The 23,376-nt window shown below is 49.5% G+C and overlaps 1 protein-coding gene across 1 annotated transcript in view; it reads left to right on the forward strand.

Moving 5' to 3' along the window:
* The window catches only part of HDAC4 (histone deacetylase 4), a gene marked incomplete at its 5' end in the record, with an annotated part of 200,178 nt that overhangs the window by 21,168 nt on the left and 155,634 nt on the right, over positions 1-23,376 (forward strand). Inside the window, one exon of the mRNA XM_084265228.1 lies at positions 22,859-22,930. Coding sequence (XP_084121354.1) covers positions 22,859-22,930 — 72 coding nt within the window. The remainder of the gene's footprint in view (positions 1-22,858; positions 22,931-23,376) is intronic.

A 23,376-nucleotide genomic window follows, 5' to 3' on the forward strand; every position in this document is an offset into this window, starting at 1 on the left:
TGGAGGTTGGTGGCCCTGCCTGTGGCAGGGGGTTGGAGCTCTGTGATCCTTGGGGTCCCTTGCAACCCAGACCATTCTATGATTCTATAAAGAGCGAGAGTGAGTTCAAGGCCCATCATGCATTAAACAAAAATACTCCTTTGAGGGATTAGCTCCTAACTCCAGGCAGTGTGTGTCTCCTCTCTGCAGAGCCCCATCGCTTGTGAGAGGGAGCATTGCAGGCTGCAAGAAGGCTGGGTTATTCTGCCCGATCTGCCCGAGTTCAGAGCCTTTTCATCCTTGGGGCTCTTCCACAGAGCCAGAAGTGCAGCCCAGAGACCAATAGCAGTGGGGTTTTCTCTGTGGAAAAATAAACCCAACCCCAAAAATCTCTCACCAGCAGCACAAGAAAGGAGTGAGCGCCCGACTCGACGTGGAGCATTGCACCAGCGTGGGGTTTCTGGGTGCTTTTTCTAGCAGCTCCTAATTAATAATTGGCTGATCTCAAGCTGTCATCTTCCTACGCACTTCCCTCTTGCCCAAGAAGTCTTGAAGTCTGTTTTGTGGCTTTCTTAAATCACTCTCTGACCCTTTGTGTGTCCGCAGGGCTGTGGGCCAGGGTTGGAGCGGTGGGATGCTCTGTGGTGGCAAGGGCAGCGGACACCTGCTGCGCTGGGAATGGGTTATTGCCTGGCCATGTTTTCCTCCAGCTCTTGGAAAATTTGGTTTAGTTTTGATTTCTCCCTTCTCCTGTTTGCTGATAGTGGTTTTTTCAATGTTTCTCCCGGCCCGTGGGAAGAGAGACCCCTCAGCTGGGCAGAGCTCCAGGGGGCTTGGCTTTTGGTGGGTGCACACAGAAAGCTGTGGGGTGCTTGGCTTTAAGGTGAGAAATGGGAGATCGATAACTTCAGATGGAAAAAAGAAAAAGCAAATAAAACCCAAAACACAAACCCAACCATCCCAGAACCCATCCCAAAAATCAATTAAACCCACCCTGAAATCTTAGCTTGCTTAAAAAAACCTTTTCTAATGACTGCCAAGAAAATAGTGGCTGAAGGGGTGTATCTGAAGCAGTAAAACCATCTTAATTTGCACTTTTCTAGGCACACCCCCCAAAGAAAAGCCCATGTGACAAACCAGGGATGGCTTAAAAAAAAAAAAAGAGAAAAAATAAAACAGCCTCCTTGGTATTTCTTCTTATTTTTATTTCCCAGGTATGTTTTGATTACTCAGAACGACGGCGCTTCTTGGCATCGCTGCTGTCGGCCCCTTGCTTTGCTTGCCACTCTCAGCCCTCGTGCTCGTTGGTTGTGGTTTCTCGTTTCCTGCTTGCGGTGGGTTCGCGTCTGTCGGATGCGCTGGAGCGCGCGTCGCGCGGCTTCGCCTTTCCGCTCGCAGTTCCGGGGCTCGCTTGTGGGCGGCTGGCTGTGCGAGCTGGCGGCCTGATGGTATATTCGGCATAACCCACAGCAGTTCCCGTCAGCTCCGGTGCCACCTCAAGCCTGGTGTTTGCAGTGTCTGTAAATCAAGAGTTTCAACGGGCTTGAGCTCGGGAGTGACAGCTGCGTGGGAACTGTGTTCCTGCTCTGCTCCATGCTCTTTGGGGCAATCTGGGTTTGAAACCAGGATATTAATTTCATTTTGGGAATAGGATTTGGGGGGTTTTTTTGTTGGTTAAGGAGAAGAGCATTGGGAAGATCCCTAGGGCAACCTAAGAAGTGTTCTGATGGACACCTCTTCTGAGATACTTAGATGTACGGTTTAGTAGAGGATAAGTACAGTTGGACTTGATGTCTCTTCCAACCTAGTGATTCTGTGACACTGCAGATGCTCTTCCTCACTTCCCAATGCCAGGATCAGGGACTTCACTTTGGTTCCATGATGTTCAGGTGGTTCACGGTGTGTTGCTCGCAGTTCATATACATAATGTCCTTGCTAATGAAGGTGAAAGCTGGCAGCTGCATTGGGGCAAGCTTGATGATCTTTAAAGTCCCTCCCAGCCATAACCATGCTATGATTCTAGTGCCTTTGGTCAGGAGAGCAAATCTTCTATGCGCTGTAAGAGTCAGAGACCGCTACAGAATATTTTCTAGAATAGTGATTTGAGGTTTTTTTCATTCTTTTGTAACACTTGAAAAACATTTCATCATGCAGACACCTGCTTCTGCATGCAGAGGAATCCTCACGGGCTTCAGACCTCACCTAGGTGTTAAAACCCCTGAGGTCTCTTACCGTGAGTTAATGCCAACTCGGGATGGTGATGCACACAGTGTGTATCTGGGTGGCTGCGGCACCATGGGGGAGGGGGGTTGGTGCTCTTTAGTCCCTTGTGAGACCTCATGAGGCAGGTGAAAGCTCAGGTGCTCAACCCACAAGTGATGCTGGTTAACCTTTTCATTGCTTTCGTCCAACTTGTCAGGGGAACTTGGGCACTTGTATCAAAAATAATGTGGCCAGTAGGTCTAGGGAAGTGATTGTGCCCCTGTACTGGCCATTGGTGAGGCCACACCTCGAGTGCTGGGTCCAGTTCTGGGCTTCTCACCATGAGAAGGACATTGAGGTCTTGGAGCGAGTCCAGAGAAGGGCAACCAGGCTGGTGAAGGGACTGGAGGGCAAATCCTCTGAGGAGCAGCTGAGGGAGCTGGGGGTGTTCAGCCTGGAGAAGAGGAGGCTGAGGGGAAACCTTCTCACCACCTACAACTATCTGAAGGGAGGTTGTAGAGAGGTGGGCGATGGTCTCTTTAGCCAGGTGACGTGATGGGACAAGGGGAAATGGGCTCAAGCTGTGCCAGGGCAGGTTTAGATTAGACATTAGAAAAAAAATTGTTACTGAAAGCGTTGTCAGGGCCTGGCACAGGCTGCCCAGGGAGGGGCTGAGTCATATTCCCTGGATGTGCTTAAAAAAAGGGTAGATGAGGTACTTAGGGATGTGGTTTAGCTTAGGATGGCATTGGTTGGACTTGATGATCTTAAAGGTCTTTTCAAACCGTGTGATTCTGTGAAGAACTTTTTCACAGTGAGGGTGAGGAAGCCCTGGGACAGGCTGCCCGGGGTGGTTGTGGAGTCTCCTTCTCTGGGAATATTCAAGACCTGTCTGGATGCTGACCTCTGTGGCCTGTTCTAGGGACACTGCTTTGACAGGGGGGTTGGACCCGATGATCTTTTGAGGTCCCTTCAAACCCATACAATTCTTTGATTCTGTGACAGGGTAGAGTTGGGGGTTTCTTTCGGTGTGTTTTGTGGTCGAAGTTGGCACGCCGTTTCATTTGAAGCTGGTCGGCACTATTGCTTAGGTGAGTCTTAAGAACCTCACGAGCACTTTGGGGTGACGGGACTCTCTCCTGGTGGCATAAGGAGTAGAGAGTCATTCATAACTTCACTGCAGCAGCGTGACGTGGGGCAGTTTGGCTACGTGCAGCTGCTGAGCAATACTGACCTTGAGGTGAAAAAGGGAGGGGGGAGGATGGTGGGCAATGTTTTTGGACCTCCCAATGCTGCAAGTGTACACAAAGTCGAGCCCCTGAAGGGCCCTACAGGAAAGCTGGGCAGGACTGTTTGTAAGGGCAGGGAGCGATGGGATGAGGGGTGATGGGTTAAACTAGAACAGGGCAAGTTCAGATGAAACATGAGGAAAAAGCTCTTCCCTCTGAGGATGCTGAGACCCTGGCCCAGAGAGGTGGGGGAGGCCCCATCCCTGGAGACATTCAGGGTCAGGGTGGATGAAGCTCTGAGCAACCTGCTCCAATTAAAGGTGCCCCTGCTCACTGCAGGGGTGGGACTGGATGGCCTTTAGAGGTGCCTTCCAACCCAACACATCCTATGATTGTATGATTTTGTGTTGGCCCCATGGTAAGATGGGACTCACTTCTTGGCTTGGGAACAGGAGTTGTTCCTCAACAGAGCAGGAATTAGAAATTTCTCTTTTGGAACATGCTGTTCCCTTGTGACTTTGCTTAGTGCAATTGAAAACACTTTGGCCATAGCAAATTCAGCGTGACTGATTTTATCCAATATTACCATACTAGATAGCCATGGAATAATGACCCATCAGGGTGAAGCAGTAACAAAACCAGTCACTTGTTCCCTGAGCCTTTCAGATTGCCTTCACCCTCTTCTTGCAAGAGAACAGGGAAAAAGAAATCCTGAGCATGACAGAGCTGTGGGCTGCACTGTTCCCTGGGTGGTGTTTGTGGCGAGGTTCTCCTCTGCCAGGGCTTTCCGGGCCTTTCCCTCAGAGCAGGTGCTGAGGTGTAGGTGCTGGGAGCTGACTTCTGCGTTAGTCACGCTCTCTTTGCCCTGAAGAGCGGTCTGGAACAGTCTGATTTTCATGAGCATATTACACTTTTACTTGCAACAGCGGGGACTGCTGGCAAGCTGCAGACTAGCCTGGGGTTCTCCTGGAGAAGAAAGGATATTCAGGGGAGTCTGTGGTTTAGAAGAAATGCAACAGTTTGAGGATGAAGATTTTTTCCTGTTTTAAATGCACGCAGGTGGCTGAGAAGGACAGCAACATCCTGGCTTGGGTCAGGAACAGTGTGACCAGCAGGACCCGGGGCAGGGGTGATCATCCCCCTGGGCTGAGCTGTGGTAAGACTGCACCTCAAGTGCTGGGTTCAGTTTTGGGCCCCTCACAACAAGAAGGACATGGAGGTTGTGGAGCATGTCCAGAGAAGGGCAACCAGGCTGGGGAAGGGACTGGGACACAAGTGTGATGAAGAGCAGCTGTGGGAACTGGGGCTGTTTAGCTTGGAGAAGAGGAGGCGGAGGGGAGACCTTACTGCTCCCTCCAGCTCCCTGGAAGGAGGTTGTGGTGTGCTGGACTCAGCCTCTTCTCGCAGATAATCAGTGACAGGACAAGAGGGAATGACTGCAGGTTGTGTCAGGGGAGGTTCAAGTTAGAAATGAGGAGACATTTCTTCTCAGAAGGAGCGGTTGGGCATTGGAAGGGGTTGCCCAGGGAGGTGGCGGTGGGCAGGGTTAAGCCAATCATCTCATGCGTGAAAATCAGAGGTGTCTTGGGTATAGCATAGAGGAGCAAGTGTCATCATGCCGCTTGTGGCATCCTGCAGAGCATCTCTATGTGCCTCTGAGGTCTTGGAATCATCAAATATTTAAAGTTGGAAAAGACCTCTGAGGTCATCAAGTCCAACTGTCTGTCGAACGCACCCACGTCAACTAAACCATGTCCTGGAGTGCCATGTCTATACATTATTTGGACCCCTCCAGGGATGTTGACTCCACCACCTCTCTGGGCAGCCTGGTCCCATGCCTGACCACTCTTTCGGTGAAGAAATTGTTCCGAACACCTGATCTAAACCTTCCCTTACATAGCTTGAGACCGTTTCCTCTTGTCTTCTGCCTTTTCGGCTGGCTGCCAGCATAACTCTGCTTTCCTTCCCATCAAGATGTCTGGTTTTGAATAACCCTTAACGCCTTTTCAGATCTCTGGCTACAAAGGTAACAGTTAAAACAGTGCATCCGGTTATGAGAAGATCTGGAAGCAAGCTGGAGAGCTTCATTTGAGGGAGCCTGCCTTTGGGGTCAGGTAACAACTGGGGGAGCCACCTGGGCTTGGGGCATGAGCCATCTTTAATAAGAGGGTTGGGTACTTGGGAACCTTCTCAGCTTTCAGTGGTTGTGGGTGCACACCAAGTGTGTATAAGTTGCCAGTTGGCCAGTAAGTTTTCCTGTTGGTCATTGAGGTTTTCCAAGAGCACCAGGGTGATGATGCTTGCATTCCTTACCTGCTGGAGGACCATGCTTAGAGTTGATAGTGCTGGAAATGATGTGTGTCTGCTGGTGCTTAATGCAGTATAAGGAAACTTGAAATACTTTCTTGAAGGTCTGTGTTGCCGAGCACCAAAACAAGACCCTCCATACTGCCTGAAAGATCTGCCTCAGCTCTGGGGTGAGCTGAGAAGAGCTCCTTGGTGAACTCTGTTGAAGGACTGCTACCAAAATGCAGTCAGGAGCAGTTCAAAAAGTACGTGAATGTCTGGGATTTCCTCTGTTCTGAGGAGCAGCAAAGGGCCTGTGCTCACTGTCTGTGGTCTCGTGGCACTCTAAGAAGTCCTCTGTTGTTCTCCTCTCATGTGAGTGCAGGCAGGTACACCTGCACCTATCTCACTTGCTTTTGTGGTCTCCATCCAGTGCTCTCTGCAGAGCATGTGTCATCGTCCCAGCTCTAAGACAAACACAGCGATTCACACTCAGTTTGAGTGTTTTAAAGTAAAAAAAAAAAAAAAAAAAAAAAGAGTGCCTTGAACGTCTCCATGTTAGTTGCAAATGAGCCTCTGGCTCTGGTGCTTGTGGGGTGGGTGTGTGTGTATTTGTCTAGGGGGTTCAGGGCCAGCCTTGACGTTTGGAGTATGGGGATGGTGTTTTGGTTTGCATGCGCTTTTTAATTGCAGTGTAGTCGTATGCACCACTTTCTCTGGTGGCTTTAAGGCTGCAGGGGGACCTCATTGCAGCCTTCCAGTCCCTGAAGGGAGCAGAGAAACTGGAGGGGTATCAGCTTTTAAAAAGGGTAGACAATGGCAGGACAAGGGGGATGGATTAAAGCTAAAGGAAGGAAGGTTTAAATTGGATATTGGGGGGAAGTTCTTTCCAGAGAGGGTGGTGAGGGGCTGGAACAGGCTGCCCAGAGAGGGGGTGGATGCCCCGTCCCTGGAGGTGATCAAGGCCAGGTTGGATGGGGCCCTGGGCAGCCTTGTGTAGCTCCAGGCCTAGAGGTTGGTGGCCCTGCCTGTGGCAGGGGGGCTGGAACTCTGTGATCCTTGGGGTACGTCCCAACCCAGACCATTCTATGATTCTGTGATTCTGTGACTTTGGTTAAACTGTCGCCCTTTGCTGGGCTTTCTCTCTTGGCTGTTTTGTCCTCGGCTCCCTCAGCACCTTGGGAGAGGATTTTGGTCTCTGGGTGTTGGTGATTTTTAGGGTGTTGGGCAGGACCGCGAATTTGGTACGTACAGCCCTGGAGCTGGGCGCTCCCGTGTTTCACACTGATGTTCCCTCCATGTGCTGCTGCTGCTGCAGCTCTTCCTCTCTGGAGTAGTGCCAGCGGTGGCTGCTTTGACTTCGTGGTCTGTTAGAGGACTTTGTCCACTGATACCTTGTATTTTTGTCTGCGCCTACTTGAGACAGGAGCAAAGCAAGGCAAGAAAGCTGCTCTTTTTCCCTTTCCCAGGGTAACAATGACATTTTAAACACGATACTGCAGTCTTCAGTGGGGTTAGGGCGAGCTGCCCTTCAGGCTGACCTGAGCATGGTAGGCTTGTCTCTGATCCTGAAAATGTTTGATGAGAAGGTTTTTTTCACCAGTGAGCTGTTCTATGCTGTTACAGCATAACCAGCTTGGATGGGGAGAATGTACCTCACGCAGGGATGAGTTTTTGGGAAGGTGAGTTGACAGGCTGGCCATGGCCAGCCCACCACCTGGCTGCGGGCTCTTACCCCAGGACTGCTCTCCCAGCTCAAGTGAGTCCCTACCTGCTGTAGCTCAAACATTACCTTTAACTACAGGTTCTATGGATGGAGGACATGACCTAACAGATACAACGGGTAGGATGAAGCAAGGCATCTGCTTTCAGTCCCAAAGGAGCTAGCCCTTTGTGGGTAGGTGGGGAGCAGGCTGACCCCACTCCAGGTGGGTGAGTTATGGATTCTGCCTGTTTGGTGGATGCGTGTGAAAGCAGAGCAAGCTGGGATGTAAACAATTTAGGCTGCCCTACCTAATCCAAGCCTGGGCGAGAGGGGAGCTGTGGTTACTGCCATACCTGAGGGATAAAGATGCGAGGCACCAGCACCTGTGGAGCTGCTGTTGTTTCTGAGTCTGTTTGTCCTGCTGTGTGTTGACTGAGGTTGGTGTGGCAGCAGGGAGGTGAGAAGAGCCCCCTCAGGGCCTTCCCCCAGGGTTTCAGCTCTTGTTTTGGAGGAGAGGGGCTTGCTGGAGCCCTCCGAAAGGTTGAATCTGGAAGGCTTGCGCTCCGATAGCCATCTGGCAGCTCCATCAAACCCAGGTCCTGCTCTGTTTGGTGACGGTCCTTTTTCCACCTCTCTGTATTTGTTTTCCTCAGCAAAATGTTTACTGTGTCTTTCCTCTGTGCTTTCTGATTCTGCTATCCACTCAAGAAGCTGCAGCGTGGAAGGTGAAAAGGCATACAGTGAGCAGTGACATAGTAGATGGCTCCTCTTGCCAGCAACATGCAGGGATAGGGCAGACCATCACTTTCCTTTACCTCTTTTCTCCCTGCCCTCTGCTTCATCCAGGAATTTTCCCTGGGTTAGCCTGCTTTCCGAAAGCTTCGGTGCCCTGTGTTGCTGAGTAATGATCATCACTTCCTTTTTCTGCTGTGGAAAGGACTGGACCCCTTGGGTGCAGCCTGCGTGAGGGATGGTTTTGTGGGTGAGTTTCATTTAGAGTGTCTGTGCCAGCAAAAGGTGGGGCTGGGGAGAGGCAGGAAACCTGTGCTGTGGGCTTCCTGTGCCATGGGGTTCCCGTGCCGTCCAGGTCCTTCCCTCTTCAACAAGGCAAACCTTCCAGGGTTTTGTTTGTGTTGTTTGTTTTTTTCCTGCTCAGTATCTTGTTAGCTCGACCACAGCGTCCTGCGAGTGTGTGGGCAGGAGCTGGAAGCACCTTCATAGATTGGAAGCCGTCTTTCAGCTGGATTTCTTCCTGACAGTTTATTCAACTGGAGAGAAGGGAAAATTAAGCAGGTTCTTCAACCTTCCCTCCTGTCTGTAAAGTGTGTTTCCCAGGCCTCCTTCTGCTGGTGATTCACTGGCAGTCGTGCATTGTTCCAAGGGGGTTTTGTCAGAGGGGTTTTGTGGGGTTTTTTCTTTCCTCACTCCATTTTTTGTATCGCCAATCAGCTTTTAAAACCTGCTGGGATATTAGCTTTGATCAAAGTGGCATTGTATCCATGAATTTGTGGCTCTCAAACGGGAATTCATGTGTTTGAATGGCCGTGATTGTGAAGTGGCCCGGTGCCAGCCGCACCTCTCCTGCTGAACGCCCAGGCGGGCCCGTGGAGTTTGCTTTTCCCCCAGCATGTTGGAGTCCCTGGGATCTGTCTCAGCAGATGAAGCTCCTCGTGATAGTAATGCCGCCCTCCCGTAGGAGCACTCACAGCGGGATATTGCCTTTACCTCATGTACGTTCCTAGAAGGATGGAAAGTTTTACTCCCTTCGGATAAAAGGCTACGTTAAAACTGTCAAGAACCCAAACACCCCACCAAGGTGCGGTCAGCAGGGAGCAGGAACGCTTTTCTCTTGGAATCCAGCCTGTGGGTTGTACGTAACATTCCGGAGTCGAGTTTAATGCTTGGACTATGCTAATTTCTTGAGGCCGGTCCCCCCTCAGATGGATAGCACCCCGCAGATGGTGGCAGATTGTACTCTTCTCCCCCCGTGCCAGGAGCGCGCTGGCAGAGCGAAAGCAGTAAGGATGGAGCTGTCCCTACGAGCTGATGAATCTCTTGCCTTTAACGTGGAAGTGCTTTGTGCCAGGGAAAATATCTATGAATATATTTATAGAGATAAGCAGCTCCTTCCTCTCAGCTCCTTCAAGGCAAGTGGGGACATTGGTGTTCTGTCAGGCTAGTGAAAGAGGAGCCTACTTTTAGACACTTGGAAATATAGTCTTTTTTTTCCCCTCCAGGATTTAAAAATATCCAAAGTCCAAATTTTAGCAAGCTGTACATTAACCTATGGGAAGAGACCTTATACAGACTGTGGAGCTGATATAGGTAATGGCTGGGATATTCAGGAGGGGACTGGGACAGTTTTCCTGGTGTCAATAGTCATTGGCTTTCCTTTGGAAAGAGCTGGGGTAATGGGATGTGCTGTGTGAAGGGACCAGACTGACATGGATCTAACATCAGGACATAGCGGGACCTTGCAGAGCCCACTCTGAGCCACCCACCAGCAATCTGGGGAGCCAGGGGCACCCTGAATTGTTCTCTGTGATGGAAACCCTGAGCTGTCCTGCCAGAGCTCAAGGCAGCACTAGGCAGGAGGAGGTGTTGGGTGCCACCACCAAGTACCTTCTGATGTTAAGCGCAGAGAGGGACTGTGGGACATGGCTGGGTGAAGGAAGCCTGAAGTAGAGCTGGGTCTTGAGTACAGACTTGCAGTAGAAGCAGAACGAGTGTCCTGTGTCCTCATCACTTGTCACACTTTGGTTGTCTGAGAGGTTACTCAGTCTTACTCAAGGTGGGATGGAAGACCCAGAAATCCAGCCATTCAGTGCCAAATGACTACACAGCAGATGGAGCCTACCACAAAGGTGTCTTAAACACCAGTGCCGCAACAGTGCCCAAATGTGCTTCTGACCGTGGTGTGTCTGTGTGTACACAGTACAGCACCAGCCTTCTCTGCCTGTAACCGGAGAAGTAAAGCCATCAGGTACTCAGCTTGATTGGCAGCTGTGTCCAGGAGGAGATGGTCCATAGGAGGTGGTGAAGCTGTTGAATGGAGCCTGAGCTGACCCCTACCTTAGGAGCCAGAGGTATGCTTGGGTCTGCCTATTCCTTTTTGGTAGGCTTCATCTTCTAGGTAGATGTTTGGCACCAAGTGGGAGCAGGTGGACATGGAGATTGTCCATCCTGCCTTGAGGAAGGCTGAGTAATCTCTCAGCCAACCACGGTACGACAAGTGATGAGGACATAGGATACTTGTTCTGATTCTGCTTCAAGTGTGTAGTTGGACTTTGTGGCTGTTTGCTGGGTATACCAAACGAGCTGATTTTGAGAGTTATTACAGTAGAATGGAATGAAAGCCAGCATTAAATATGGATATTTCTGGCTTACAAGGAAAATCGCACTTCGAACGTGTGCTTACACATGCTGTTTCTTTCATGTTGCCATTCTTTCCTTTAAATCTTGGGGTATATTTCCTCACTTGATTGTGCATTTGTCTGGGGTGGTGGTGGATGCCATTGGCCTTCCTGGCTGCCTGGGCACACTGCTGGCTCATGGTCAGTCACAGCCACCCAATACCCCCAAGTCCTTCTCTGCCTGACAGCTCTCCAGCCAGTCTCCCCCAAGCCTGTAGCGCTGCTCGGGGTTGTTCTGTCCCATGTGCAGCACTCTACACTTGGCCTTGTTAAACCTCATCCCACTGGTCTCAGCCCATTGGTTCAGTCTGTTCAGATCCCTCTGCAGAGCCTCCCTACCCTTGGGCAGATCAACACTTCCTCCCAGTTTAGTGTCTGCAGACTTACTGAGGGAGCATTCAATCCCTTCATCCAGGTCACTGATAAAGATGTTGAACAGAACTGGACCCAGGACTGAGCCCTGGGGGACGCCACTCGTGACCGGCCTCCAGCTGGATTTGGCTCCATTCATCACCACTCTTTGGGCCCGGCCATCCAGCCAGTTTTTAACCCAGCTGAGGGTCCACCTGTCCAGGCCAGTGGCAGCCAGTTTCTCAATCAGAATGCTGTGAGAAACCATGTCAGAGGCTTTACTGAAGTCCAGGTAGACCACATCCACAGCCTTCCCCTTGAGTTTTTTAGCCTTTAAAAAGCGGTGTGTTGTCATGTGGAGAGTAGCCTGTGAACACCTCGAAGACCACGGAGTAGCCTGGTTTAGCACACCTTAGGTATTTGGCTTCCAGGATAACTTCCTACTCATGTACTGGGGGCTGCTTGTCCTCTTACCTCTTGCTGTATCTTTTACCTTGACGTTAACCGAAGTGGGGTCTGTTGGACTTGTCTTTGCTGGGTTCTGGGTAGGAAAGCCGCACAAAGCTATTGTAGACATTACGCCTGAGTGTCTTCTGACTCATGTGAAATATTCATGAGGATTATAATGCAAAAGAAAGCTTAAAATCCATCATAGTTCTTGCTTGCGAGGTGCTGAGCGCTGCAGTCTGCTGCTGGCTTCAGGGGAATGTTGTGCATACTCCACCTGACATCTGGACCTATGAGTATCTCTGGAGTAATCGGTATTGTCAGGGGCACAGAAGAGGTTTACTATTGCAGATATGTCAGCCTCTTCTGTCACGGAGATGGACATCAGCCTGGCCTAGTTTCTGCCACATATAAAGTTAAGAAGTCAGAGCTGCAGTGAATTAAACCTATATGAGACCATGCTGGTGGGCTTTACACCCTGGGTGACTCGCTGGCAGTGCGAGGTGGCTGACTTGGGGTATGAGGTGTAGTGTTAGTGATAATCCCAATCAGCATAAACCCCCCAACAGCCCTGTGCAAACGAGAGGGGACTAGATTGCAGCTAAGTGGATGTTTTCTTGCTTGTACTTGCAGGACAAAACCCAACATATTCAGAGCCCTGCTCTGATATATATACATGTTATATACTCTAATACAGAATCACAGAGTCACAGGGGTTGGAAGGGACCTCGAGAGATCATCGTGTCCAACCCCCTGCCAAAGCAGCTCCCTGGCTCATATTGCACAGGGAGGCATCCAGACGGGGCTGGAATATCTCCAGAGAAGCAGACTCCACACCCTATGGGCAGCCTGTCCCAGGGCTCCCTCACTGGGTAAAAGTTCTTCCCCATGTTGGTGCAGAACTTCCTATGCTCTAACTTGCAGTCATTGCCCTTTGTCCTGTCTCCACAGAGCACTGAAAAGGGGCTGGCCATGTCCCCCTGCTTTCCATGCTTAAGATACATAGAATCATAGAAGGAACCTTTAAAGGTCATCTAGTACAACCCCCCCTGCAGTAAGCAGGGACATCCTCAAGAGATCAGGTTGTTCAGAGCCTCATCAAACCTGACCCTGAATATCTCCAGGCATATGGCCTCCACTGTGTCTCTGGGCAACCTGTGCCAGTGATCTACCACGCTCATATTGAAGAATTTTTTTTGTAATATCCAACCTAAATCTCCCCTTTTCTAGTTTAAACCATCAGCCCCCATCCTATCACTCCATGCCCTTGAACAGTTCTTCCCCACGTTTCTTACAGGTATATACATATGGTTCTGTGTTCAGTTCTGGGCCCCTCACTACAAGGACATTGAGATGCTTGAGTGTGGCCAGAGAAGGGCAACCAGGCTGGAGAAGGATTCAGAAGACAAGTCTGATGAGGGGCGGCTGAGGAAGCTGGGGGTGTTTATCCTGGAGAAAAGGAGACAGGGGGGAGAGTTCATCGCTCCCTACAGCTAAAAGGGGGTTGTAGCGAGGTGGGGTTGGTCTCTTCTCCCTGGTAGCCAGGGACAGGGTAAGGGGAAGCGTCCTGAAGCTACATCAGGGGAAGGTTCAGTTGGGTGTTAGGGAACATTTCTTCACTGAAAGGGCTGTCAGGTATTGGGCCAGGCTGCCCAGGGAGAGGGTTGGGGCACCACCCCTGGAAGGGTTTAAAAGAAGAGGAGATGCTGTACTTGGTGACATGGTCTGATGTTGGACCTAGTGGGGCTGGATAGATGATTGGACTCGATGATTCTGAAGGTCTTTTCCAACCAAAACCATTCTGTGATTCCATATAAATACATATATATATAGTCTACTCTCCCCTGTTTTGCTTGTGAACGTTTGCAGCATTTTATTTTTACCATCCACCTTTAACGTATGAGTAAATAGTGCTTCAATACAAGGTTTGTTTGTGTTGAGTTCCATAGGCTGTTGAGATGCACAGGATTTTTTTATAGCAGTCGCAGTCGATTCCAATTGAGACCATAATTGGTATTTCGGCTTGATAGCTGCTGTAAATCTCGAGGAAGGGGAGAGAAGGATGCTCTCATTTTGTTAGGCTGCTTCTCTTTTGGATGCATAGTGCATCTTCCAGCTCTCTGGGCTAATTAAAATGCCATTACAGTACATGTGGTGCTACAATACAGTCTAGGGAGACTTCCAAAAATAGATTCTTGAGTGCAGACAAATTAGAGAGGAAATATGCACTGAGCATTTTCTCATAGGTTTAAAGAGAAATAATCCATTTGCTGCCTTAATTGCTTTCTTGTAAATGTTGAAGACTTCCCCCCCTCCCCGTAAATTTCGAATGAGTAGACAAATAAATAATAGTCTGTGATAATTACTGTTCTCATTACTAGTATTTTAACTTCTGGTTACATGCCATAGCTGTTAATATGCAAGTCAGGATGCTTTAGTGGACTGTGCGTAACGCGGAGGGACAGAGACTTTTATTCCTCAGCAATCCTGGTTTATCCGCCTGGTATCCCAAGGCTACGAGGTCTGGTAGGTGGTTTTAGAAATCCAGCAGTGGAGTTGACCCGAACCCACCCACTCACCCCCCCCACCCCCACAAGGAGTAAAGCAGACAAACACCATTTGCCTGATGTTCAGCAAAACAGCCCCCCGACTCCAGCACCAAACGCAACCCCCTTTTTATACCACGCCTGTGGTACTTCTGTACCGATAGCAGGGAAGAATGCGGTGTGCCCAGGCCTGGGAGAGATCCCTGAGTTTGCTGTGGGCTCACAGGTGTAACAGAGGCAGCACCAGTATGAGTGTGGGGCTCGGCTCGTACCTCCTTGTACGTCCCCAGCCACCTGACACCGAGGGCTGGGGCTGGTGCTGGCTTGTAGAGCACCAGGCAGCCGTGATCGGAGGGAAGGAGCCAAGGGGAGGCAGGACCAGCAGCAGCTCGTGAAGGTGTTGGTGAGTCCTGTGCAGGGGGTCAGCTCTGTGGAGTGTAGCTGGTGATGTCAGTGAGGTATGAGGGCTGCGTGGGGTTGTCTCAAAGGTTGTAACATCTTCACGCAAGGTTGTTTCCTTGTGCTAGGACCGTGTTTGGCACGCTCCCCTTGATGTGAGGCCCAGGGAGATGTTTTGGGTTAAATTTTAGGTGTTCTGCCCACAACAATCAAGTCTGCGAGCTCAGAGTGCTCTGTGACACAGCCCAGAAATGCGGGATGTGGAAAGGATGGGAAGCAGAGCAGCACGAGGCCTGCCCCAAGAGCCTGCTCCGGGTGTAAAGTTGGTGTAGATACACCTTGCCACCACTCCTCCACCTGTGGGCTTTGAAGCTCATCTCTTGAGTCAAGATGACTGTGAGGGTGCATCTTAGAGCGTGGAGTCAAGCACAGTGTTGTTGTGTTCAAGCATCTTTTGGTCACAGCTGGAAGCAGCCGGGAAGGTGAGGTGGTTGGAGAGGAGGGGAGTGAATCCCTCTCCCTTTTCCTGGTGAGACAAGTTTACAGTGTCTTTACTAGAAAGCAGGGAGGAGAACAAGTTAACAAGGTAATTGTTTGCTTCATAGACTCTAGGCATTCAGGAGTCATTGATGCAGAAACATCCCCTTTCTTCCTGTCTTCAGCTTAATTTAAATGCAGAAGCTGCTCCTAAAAGGATGTGGCTGGGGTGGTCTCTGGGATACCAACTGATGGCCATTTATCCCGGGCTTACTGTCAGGCCCCTTGTTTTGCCTGAGGCTTTTTATCGATGAGGGGCTGAGAAATAACAGTTTCTTTCTACTTAGGCTGGAAAGCACGGGGCAAGCTTCTGAGGGGCACCTTCCTGCAGGGAAACACTACCCAGGATAACCTGGTAACTGCCTCATGAGTGGCTTGTGAAGAACCCCTTATCGAATTCATCACTCAGACCAGTGCAAGTGGCTTTTTGGGATGTCTCACTGCTCAGCAGTTTCCCTCTGCGCTCTTTTTTTCTTACCTAGGAACCGGAATGTGCAGATAAAACCCTTGAGTTCCTGCTGTATTCCTGGGAACGGCAGAATCCGTCGGAGGCTTTGTGATTTGTGTGCCAAGCACACCCCAATGCCGGCTTGGAAAGCAGCCATGAGTAGCAAGTGGTGGTAGCTACTGGTGTGGAGGACACGGGCTGGTGGTTTTATGGCAAGGTCTCAGGTTTTAGGATGTGCAGGAGATTCACAGCCTTCACAGAAATACCCAGTTACTGCTACGTAGTGAAATGCTGTCTGGAAAGTATACGACTAAAGAAGACCGGAGATGTGTCTGGTCTAGAGGTCTCAGATTCCCTGTGTGAGCAGGTAGCTGCTCATCCTGAGAAATGCTGGGGCCAATGTATCATCCTTCCTCAGCTGAGGACAGGCTGATATTGGGAGAACTACCGAGTTGTACAGAGCATCCATCCCATTTAAAAAAAAAATCTCTTCTCAGAGGTTTCTCCTTGGTCGCTTGCAATTCAACTTCTGGCCCTGGAGACCGTCACTGAGTAATGACCTCCCCTGCCTGCTAATGCATCCTGGAATGAACTTGGGTGTTCTACATCGTCGCCAAATGGTGGATGCTGGGTTTTGTGAAGTGCTTTGGCTTTTCTTCCCTGTGTAATTGCTTTGCCAGGTATTTCTCATCTTGTAATTGGACTTCTGACCGTTATTATTGCCATCGCCGTCACTGAGGTGGGTAGGGTTTGATCCGTTTGTCATTGAACCTTGTGTCCATCCATTTTCCATCCCATTGTTGAACTCTGCCTCACATGCTCCAAAGGCAGATCTCTGCGGTGTCAGTTGTCAACGTGTCTCTCCTGTGTCTTCCTGGTGAACTGAGAGCTACCACGCTACGCCGGGTGTCAGGGTGTCACAGATCTGGGGCGGGGATGGATCACTGAGTGGGCTGTTTAAAGCGGGGCTGTGCTGGCGTCAGGGTGGCTCATGCTGATGTTCCTGCTGACACGCCCCACGTAGCCGCTCAGGGTGGGTGGTGGGTTCTTGGCTGTGTTTTTAGGGGAGGCTTTTTGTTTAGTTGTTGGGTTCCTTTAATGAATCTTGAGCAAGATCAGAACTTTCGTGGCCAGTTTACCAGCCGAGCATCCTGACAGAGAAACAAATCGTCTGCCTGCCTTCAGCTTCGCCTTGATCTTCAGCTTCGTCTTGCTTTTCCTGTTACCTGATTGGCTTTTTGTTCTGCCTCTTGAAACCATCCTATCATTTGGGGGATGAAACCCTACTCAGCAGAGCCGATGTTCTATGCCTCTTCCTCCTGCCTTTCTCTCCCAGCTCTCAAAACTTGATTTGTGTGGCTCTGTGGGACTCCCCTTCTACTCTTAGTGTCCTTCAGAAGTGATCTTGGCTGTTCCTCACTCTGCATTCGAGTAGGCTGGGGTGATTTCCATCACATTGAAAGATGTGAATACGGCGAAAACTATTCAAATAACCTCTTTGTTCCCAGTTCTGCCCCGTGTTTTTAAACTCATCAGAGTTAATTATAGCAAGGCTGCTTCCACAGTTTGCTGCAGGAGCTCACCGAAGGCTTCAGCCTTTGGCTTCTGCTCATTTTATTAAGTTATTTATTTGCTTTTAAAGTGATAAACCTGTGCTGCCCTGTCCTTATCCCTCTTGGTTTTTACCTTGGACATTGTTGTTTATTTTGCTGCTTCATCTTCTCCAAGATGAAGCATCCAGGCACATTTCTGCCTGACCCTGGAGCACGCTGTGTCCATCTTCGCTTTGTTTTGCTCTTTTTGACATGTTTAAACCCTGCTAAACCCAGCTATTTCCAAACCTGGCCTGGCTATGTTTTTAAAGTAGCTTAAACAACTCATTGGAAACGGACTAGAATAAAAATGAAGTGTTCCCATCAATGAATAATGGCTTCATCTTATTAATTAATGAGTAGAAATACCCATCTGGAAATTAAGCTACACTAAATGTTCTCCAACTCGAGCTATAAATCAGATAGGCTGGTGTCTGCCTCCTTCCAGGCTCGGCAGCGGGTGCACTTTGTTCTTCCCTTGCGATAGACGGTCTGCAAGGCATCGTGTCATCTCTGCCTGGCACTGGCCTGCCCAGTTCAGACCTCCCTGGTACAGCTGGGGCAGCTCACTCTTGCCCTTTTCGGCTGGTTTTGGTGACGTCGTTGGCTCGATTTGCACAGAACCGATTCAAGAGGGTGTTTTCTTGATGATTGTTTTTGGTAGCTTAGGGAAAATGTGGTTCAGAGAGAGCTTGGTGATAGTTCATTGGTGAACTGGTTTGTGTTGGTACTGTTCAAAGCAGAGTTTGTGTCTCCTAAGAGTCAAATGGCAATGGCACCATTTGACCTCTTTGAGCTCCCTTTGCCTGTCCACGGTGGTAAGAGAAGCTGCTTCCCATCCCTGACTGGTTTTCAGGGACCACAGAAGCACCCCCGTGATCCCTGCTAGGCAGTAACAAGGATAGAATGCTGGGAGTTTTGTAGGGTGTGGGTAGCACGGATAATTTTAGTACCTTCTGTGTTTTTTGTTGCTTTTTTCCTAATTTTGCAGTTGCCAAAGCTTTCTCTGTAGATCCACGGTGAAGGTGGAAAGGATCCACGTGGAATACTTTGTAAAGGGGGGAGGAGGAGGAGGAGGAGGGTGTAAAGCTGTTTAGGAATGGAAACGGATGGTCTCTACCATGGCATTTACAGACCCAGACCACTCTTAACGCTTTCTAAGCGCTGACATAAACCGTTGTGCTTTTCCCTGGTTGCAAGAAGGTCAATTACACAGCGATTGATTTAGGAAGGAGTCTCCAGTAACAGTGGTAAGAAGAAAACCCAGCACAGCAGCAGCAGCAAATAGACTTTTCTTGAGGTTTCAGTCCCCCCAGGTGACCGGTTTATCTTCGATGTGATGGTGCAGCGGGGGCTGTGAAGCAAAGAGCTGGGACATGCCAAGCAGGGACGGATTGTTTTCCTCTCTTTGAACTGCTCAGAACACGTAATCGCAGCCTGGGACTCCAAACATAGAATCATAGGATCATAGGAGTTGGAAGGGACCACGAGAGGTCATTGTCCTTCAGTCGTCGGTTCTCAGGCTTGGTTTTGGCTTTTTAAAGCAAAGTAATTCTTTAAAAGTTTGACATTGGTTTAGCTCTTGGATTGGAGAGGAGGAATCAATCAAAGCAAGCACTTCGGTGGGCAGCAGGATCCTGGCATGTCGTGTGGGTGGGTTTTAGTTCTGGCTCAAAACTGGATGGAGCACAGTTCGGATTATAAAGCCCTCATTCCAGTGCTGCTGGTTTTTGGTCACTTTATGGTCGTTTGGGGGGTTTTGGGGGTCAGTACTGTGTTGGCAGTAGATACAATACTTTGCTAAACACGGTGGTATTTCAAAAACAGATCACCTGGGCTCTGGAAATTAAAGGATTTCTGTCCTCCTTGTAGCATCTTTAGATAGTTGCAGGAAGCCAAGGAAACAACAGGAACATTTAACTCCTTCCAGACGTGAGGCATTGCATTCTGGGTTGGGTTTTTTTTTCCTCTTCGCTTTGGGACTCGGGAGCAGCATCTGCACTTGACAAGGGTTTGAGTGTAAGATGCTCAGGGATTATCATGCAAAGCATATTGTGGGTGTGAATTATTGGAGCTTTGGCTTGTAGAGATACCAGGCAACCGCCACAATCCAGAGCAGAAAGGGTATTTCTCATCCTAAGTGGCTGACCCGATGTAGGACTGTGATTTTAGGGGAATCTCCTGCAGTATCATGACAGGAAGCGATGTCTGAAGCCAGGTAGACTCTGCACTGATGGAAGTGGACCACAGGTGTTTGGTTTTGGGCTACAGCTGTTGGGATGCTGCTGGGAAAAGGACATGAATTGAGTTCCAGCTTGGGAAATTTGATTCCAGAGCATGGGCTTCTCGTAAGTACCCACTACTTGTGCAGTGAACTACAGGACCTGTGTAAAACGAGTCGCACGAGAGAGGGGGAGGATACAGAGAGCTGGGAAAGGAGGTGGTAGGGCGACATGGTGATGGTCTGGATGTGCCAACCCAGAGGAGTTTACAGGAGTGACGATGTGGTGCTCAGCATGTGCAGAGAGCAGGTTTGTGGTGCTGGGGTTGCAGGGTGCAAGATGGCTTTTACCCACCAACGAAGTGCCAGCCCACATGTCTGCATCTTATTGTAACCTTTTTTATCCATACCAGTAGCTAGGTTTTACCCACACAAGGAAAGAGGGGCCTTACACAAAGCTCAAAGCTACTTTAATTTTTTTTTTAATAATTATTTGACTTGGAAATATAATTTTTATGTTTGGTTGGTTCTTTTTAATCTGGCAAATACAGAACCTCAGTCTTACATAGCTAGGTTTCGCTTCCAGTGTTTAAGGTGTCAGCACAGTGAAAGATGCTCTTTAAGTGTTCTTCTGTGCCGAGTTCATTGCTCATTTTGAAACCAAGATTGACGCCTGCTGGCCTGGGGCGGTCTGCGGGTTTCTGTTCATGTTGGGTTTTTTTAAATTGGTTGGAAAACGTCAGTACTTTATTTCCTAGAATTAAAATAAAATAAACCAAACCAAAAAAAAAAAAGTAGGTTTAAATATTCCTGCTAACCAACACTGTAGTCATCTCCAGTGCACTAGGGGCACCTGAGAATTCCCAGGAATAGGAGAAGTCACCCATGGACAGGACAGTGAAGAACTGGTTTGTGTTTGCTGGGCTTGGCAGCAGGTTGCTTCATGCAGGTGGGCCATCCTGCCAAAATACCAGGTGCTGCGCTAGGAATAGGTGGGTGCTGGTCAGTGGTTCTGTGCCAGTGGAGATGCAGGGTTAGAATCACAGAATCACAGGAGTTGGAAGGGACCTCGAGAGCTCATCAGGTCCGACCCCCCTGCCAAAGCAGGGTCCCTAGCTCATATTGCACAGGTTGGCATCCAGACAGGGCTGGAATATCTCCAGAGAAGGAGACTCCACACGCCCCTGGGCAGCCTGTCCCAGGGCTCCCTCACCCTCACTGGGTAAAAGTTCTTCCCCATGTTGGTGTGGAACTTCCTATGCTCCAACTTGCAGCCACTGCCCCTTATCCTGTCTCCACAGAGCACTGAAAAGGGGCTGGCCATTTCCCCCTGCATCTCATACTTCAGATATTGATAAACATTAATAAGGTCCCCCCTTAGTCTTGTTTAGTTAGTAGGTTGCTTGTTCAGCATTGCTGGGTTTCGCGTGAGAACCGTCACTTGGGCTCCCGCGGCCTCACAGCTGAGGGCGTTTGTGTTAAAATCGATGTGGGTTCGTCTCGCAGAGCTCCTGGGCTGCTGGAACACGGCTCGGGCGTGCACGTGAGACCTTCTGCTCTGAAAGAGGCACATCTTCAGCTGAACTAGCTCAGAATTACTCCGCTCCCCAGGAAAGCACAGGGGCTCGCGGGGCTTCTTCCTGCTCTCTCCCTTTTCCCGGATGCTCTATCTGGCTGAGCCAGAGCGGGTACGTGTGCTGTGCCGGCTGGCTGCTGGGGCGGCTGCAGCTTCATTGCTAGTAGAGTCCTGCAGAGTCACGGTTTTATCCTGACATAGATAGAGATATAAAATTCTTAATTTTAAAATTCTTTTTTCCCCTCTAAGCCACGGCAGGCTGAAGAGGTGAATTTTAGGTGGTGCTCGTGGTGCCTGGGTGATGCTTCTGTGTTCAGCGCAGAAACCTAGTGAAGGCTTCAGCAGCAAATAAGGGCAGCAGCTCACCAGTGAGTTAAGAAATTGCTGATGAGCACTGAGGGAGCGAATGCTCTTTGTATTGGCAAACCCAAGGCTGTTTTCTCAGCAAACCCCAACGTTTGAGTAACCAAGGAGGATCATACTTACTTTGTTTTACTACCTGTCTAATCTGCAGTGGCCACAGGGTCTGGAGAGGCTGATGGCTGGATGCTAATTAAAATAGCTATGTTTCACCCCCATTGGTCCTGCTGCTGCCCCATTTATCGATGTCCCCTGCTGCTTGTGCAGGTGGAGCTCAGGTGGCCAAGTGCACTCATGCCGTAGGGACCTGCTGGCACAGCCCCAGCCTCGGCTCTAGAAAGAAGCCATAAACAAACACCCAAACATTTATGAAGTAGAACTCGTTTGAGAGGGAGAACTCAGCACGGTTATAGTTTAGGTCTCTCAAGCCTTGCCTGAGGCAGCACTGATCCTGGGGTACAGTCACTGGAGCCAAACCCACGGGACGCGATGGAGAAAGACCTAACTCAACTTCCTCTCTGGAAACCCAGGCTGGAGAAAATGCGAGCATCATTTATTTCTTTTTCTCATTTTTATTCTGTGATAGATAGATTTCTTTTATGCTTTCCACTACCACCCCACCGCTTCTCTAAGCCTGTCCTTTACTCTGCCTGCGAGCTGAGGGGTGGCTGCTTTGATGTCTCCAGACAGGGTTTGGCTCGATCGTATCTGCACTGCAGCAGGGTGCAGAAAGGTGTCAGAGCAGGAGCGAGACAGTGCTGGCGAAGGTGAAGGTACCTACAGGCCAACAAAAGGCTCGGAGAAGTTTCCTGTATTCAAGTGTTTGGAATCTAAGCACTGAAAACAAAAATTTAGCATTTTCTGCTTCCCCTTCTTCGGGGGGGGCCGCATGAGGATGGGGGGAGTGACTAGAAAATCTGGTCTGGCAGTCGGCAGCAGTAGGTATCGTGTTCTTCTGTGTTAACTCTACCTGAACGCCAGATAGGATCTTTGAAATATTTTAAACAGAGAACTGCTTCAGCAAGATGGATTTCTGCATATCATTTACAAAGTATGTTTTTAATGCCTTTCTGAAATCCAAACTTATGCAAAACGGGGCTCGTTATGCATGTCTATGCATCTTAATCTCCTGCAGTGATTTGCCGGTTCTCCTTAGCATCTCCCTGGCATATTCCAGCCCTTCTTCTTTAACCTGGCCTCACAGGGCTGCCTCTCTGTCTGAACTCACATCTCCCAGCAAGGAGGGAGCCGCAGTTTAGGTACTGGTAAGGTTTAGGAGCTGGTGTGCTTGTTGCTTGGGGTTGGAATCGGTACCAGATGTGGATTTAAAGACCAGAGAAGCCTGCGTACAGCTGGGGCTACAGCATCTTGTATTTTATGTTTTAGTGTAAGGACTTGTTGGGCAGCTGTCCTTAGGGTTCTTGTTTCTGTTAAGTCGTGTGGTTTACGTTGGTAACTAGTTAGTGATATTTTATTACTTTTTCTCCTGTTTGGCTGTCTAAAATAGCACAGCTAACCGAAGAGTCGATAAGATTTTAATTTATTTTCCTTTTTTTCCTCTTTCCAGATGGGCTTTCTGGCAGAGACCAGCCAGTAGAGCTGCTGAATCCACCCAGAGTGAACCACATGCCGAGCTCTGGTAAGAAGAAACTTTTATTAAATGTTGTTCCTATTCTGGGAATGCGGTAAGATATTCTGCAGCTCTATCTTGCAAGTGGGAGAGCAGAATGCAAATGTAAAATGCTGGAACAAGGTCTGTTAGGACTTGCACGCATCTACTTTCCCAGGCTGCGCGAGTGGGATTTGGGAGTGGAGGGAGGCTGGAGCACTGGCAGGGGCTAAGGAGAGCCTAACCTGGCTGAAGCTGCATGGCTTTGCTGAGAGAGGACAGTGGAACGAAGCAGTGCCTTCTGAGTCTCTTCACAGCCCAGAAGGAACCCTGTGGAACAAAGTAGGTGCTTGAGTTGCTGCTCCCATTAAGGAGAAGTCTCCTTGTGTTGAAATGAGGAGCCAAACGCAGGCTGATGGAAGCAGGTCACACCGGGCTCTGGGCTCTTTGCTTGTCTCTCCTCTTCTCCTGATCCT

This window comes from Gallinula chloropus (genome assembly GCF_964237585.1).
Source record: "Gallinula chloropus genome assembly, chromosome: 5".
Lineage (NCBI taxonomy): Eukaryota > Metazoa > Chordata > Aves > Gruiformes > Rallidae > Gallinula > Gallinula chloropus.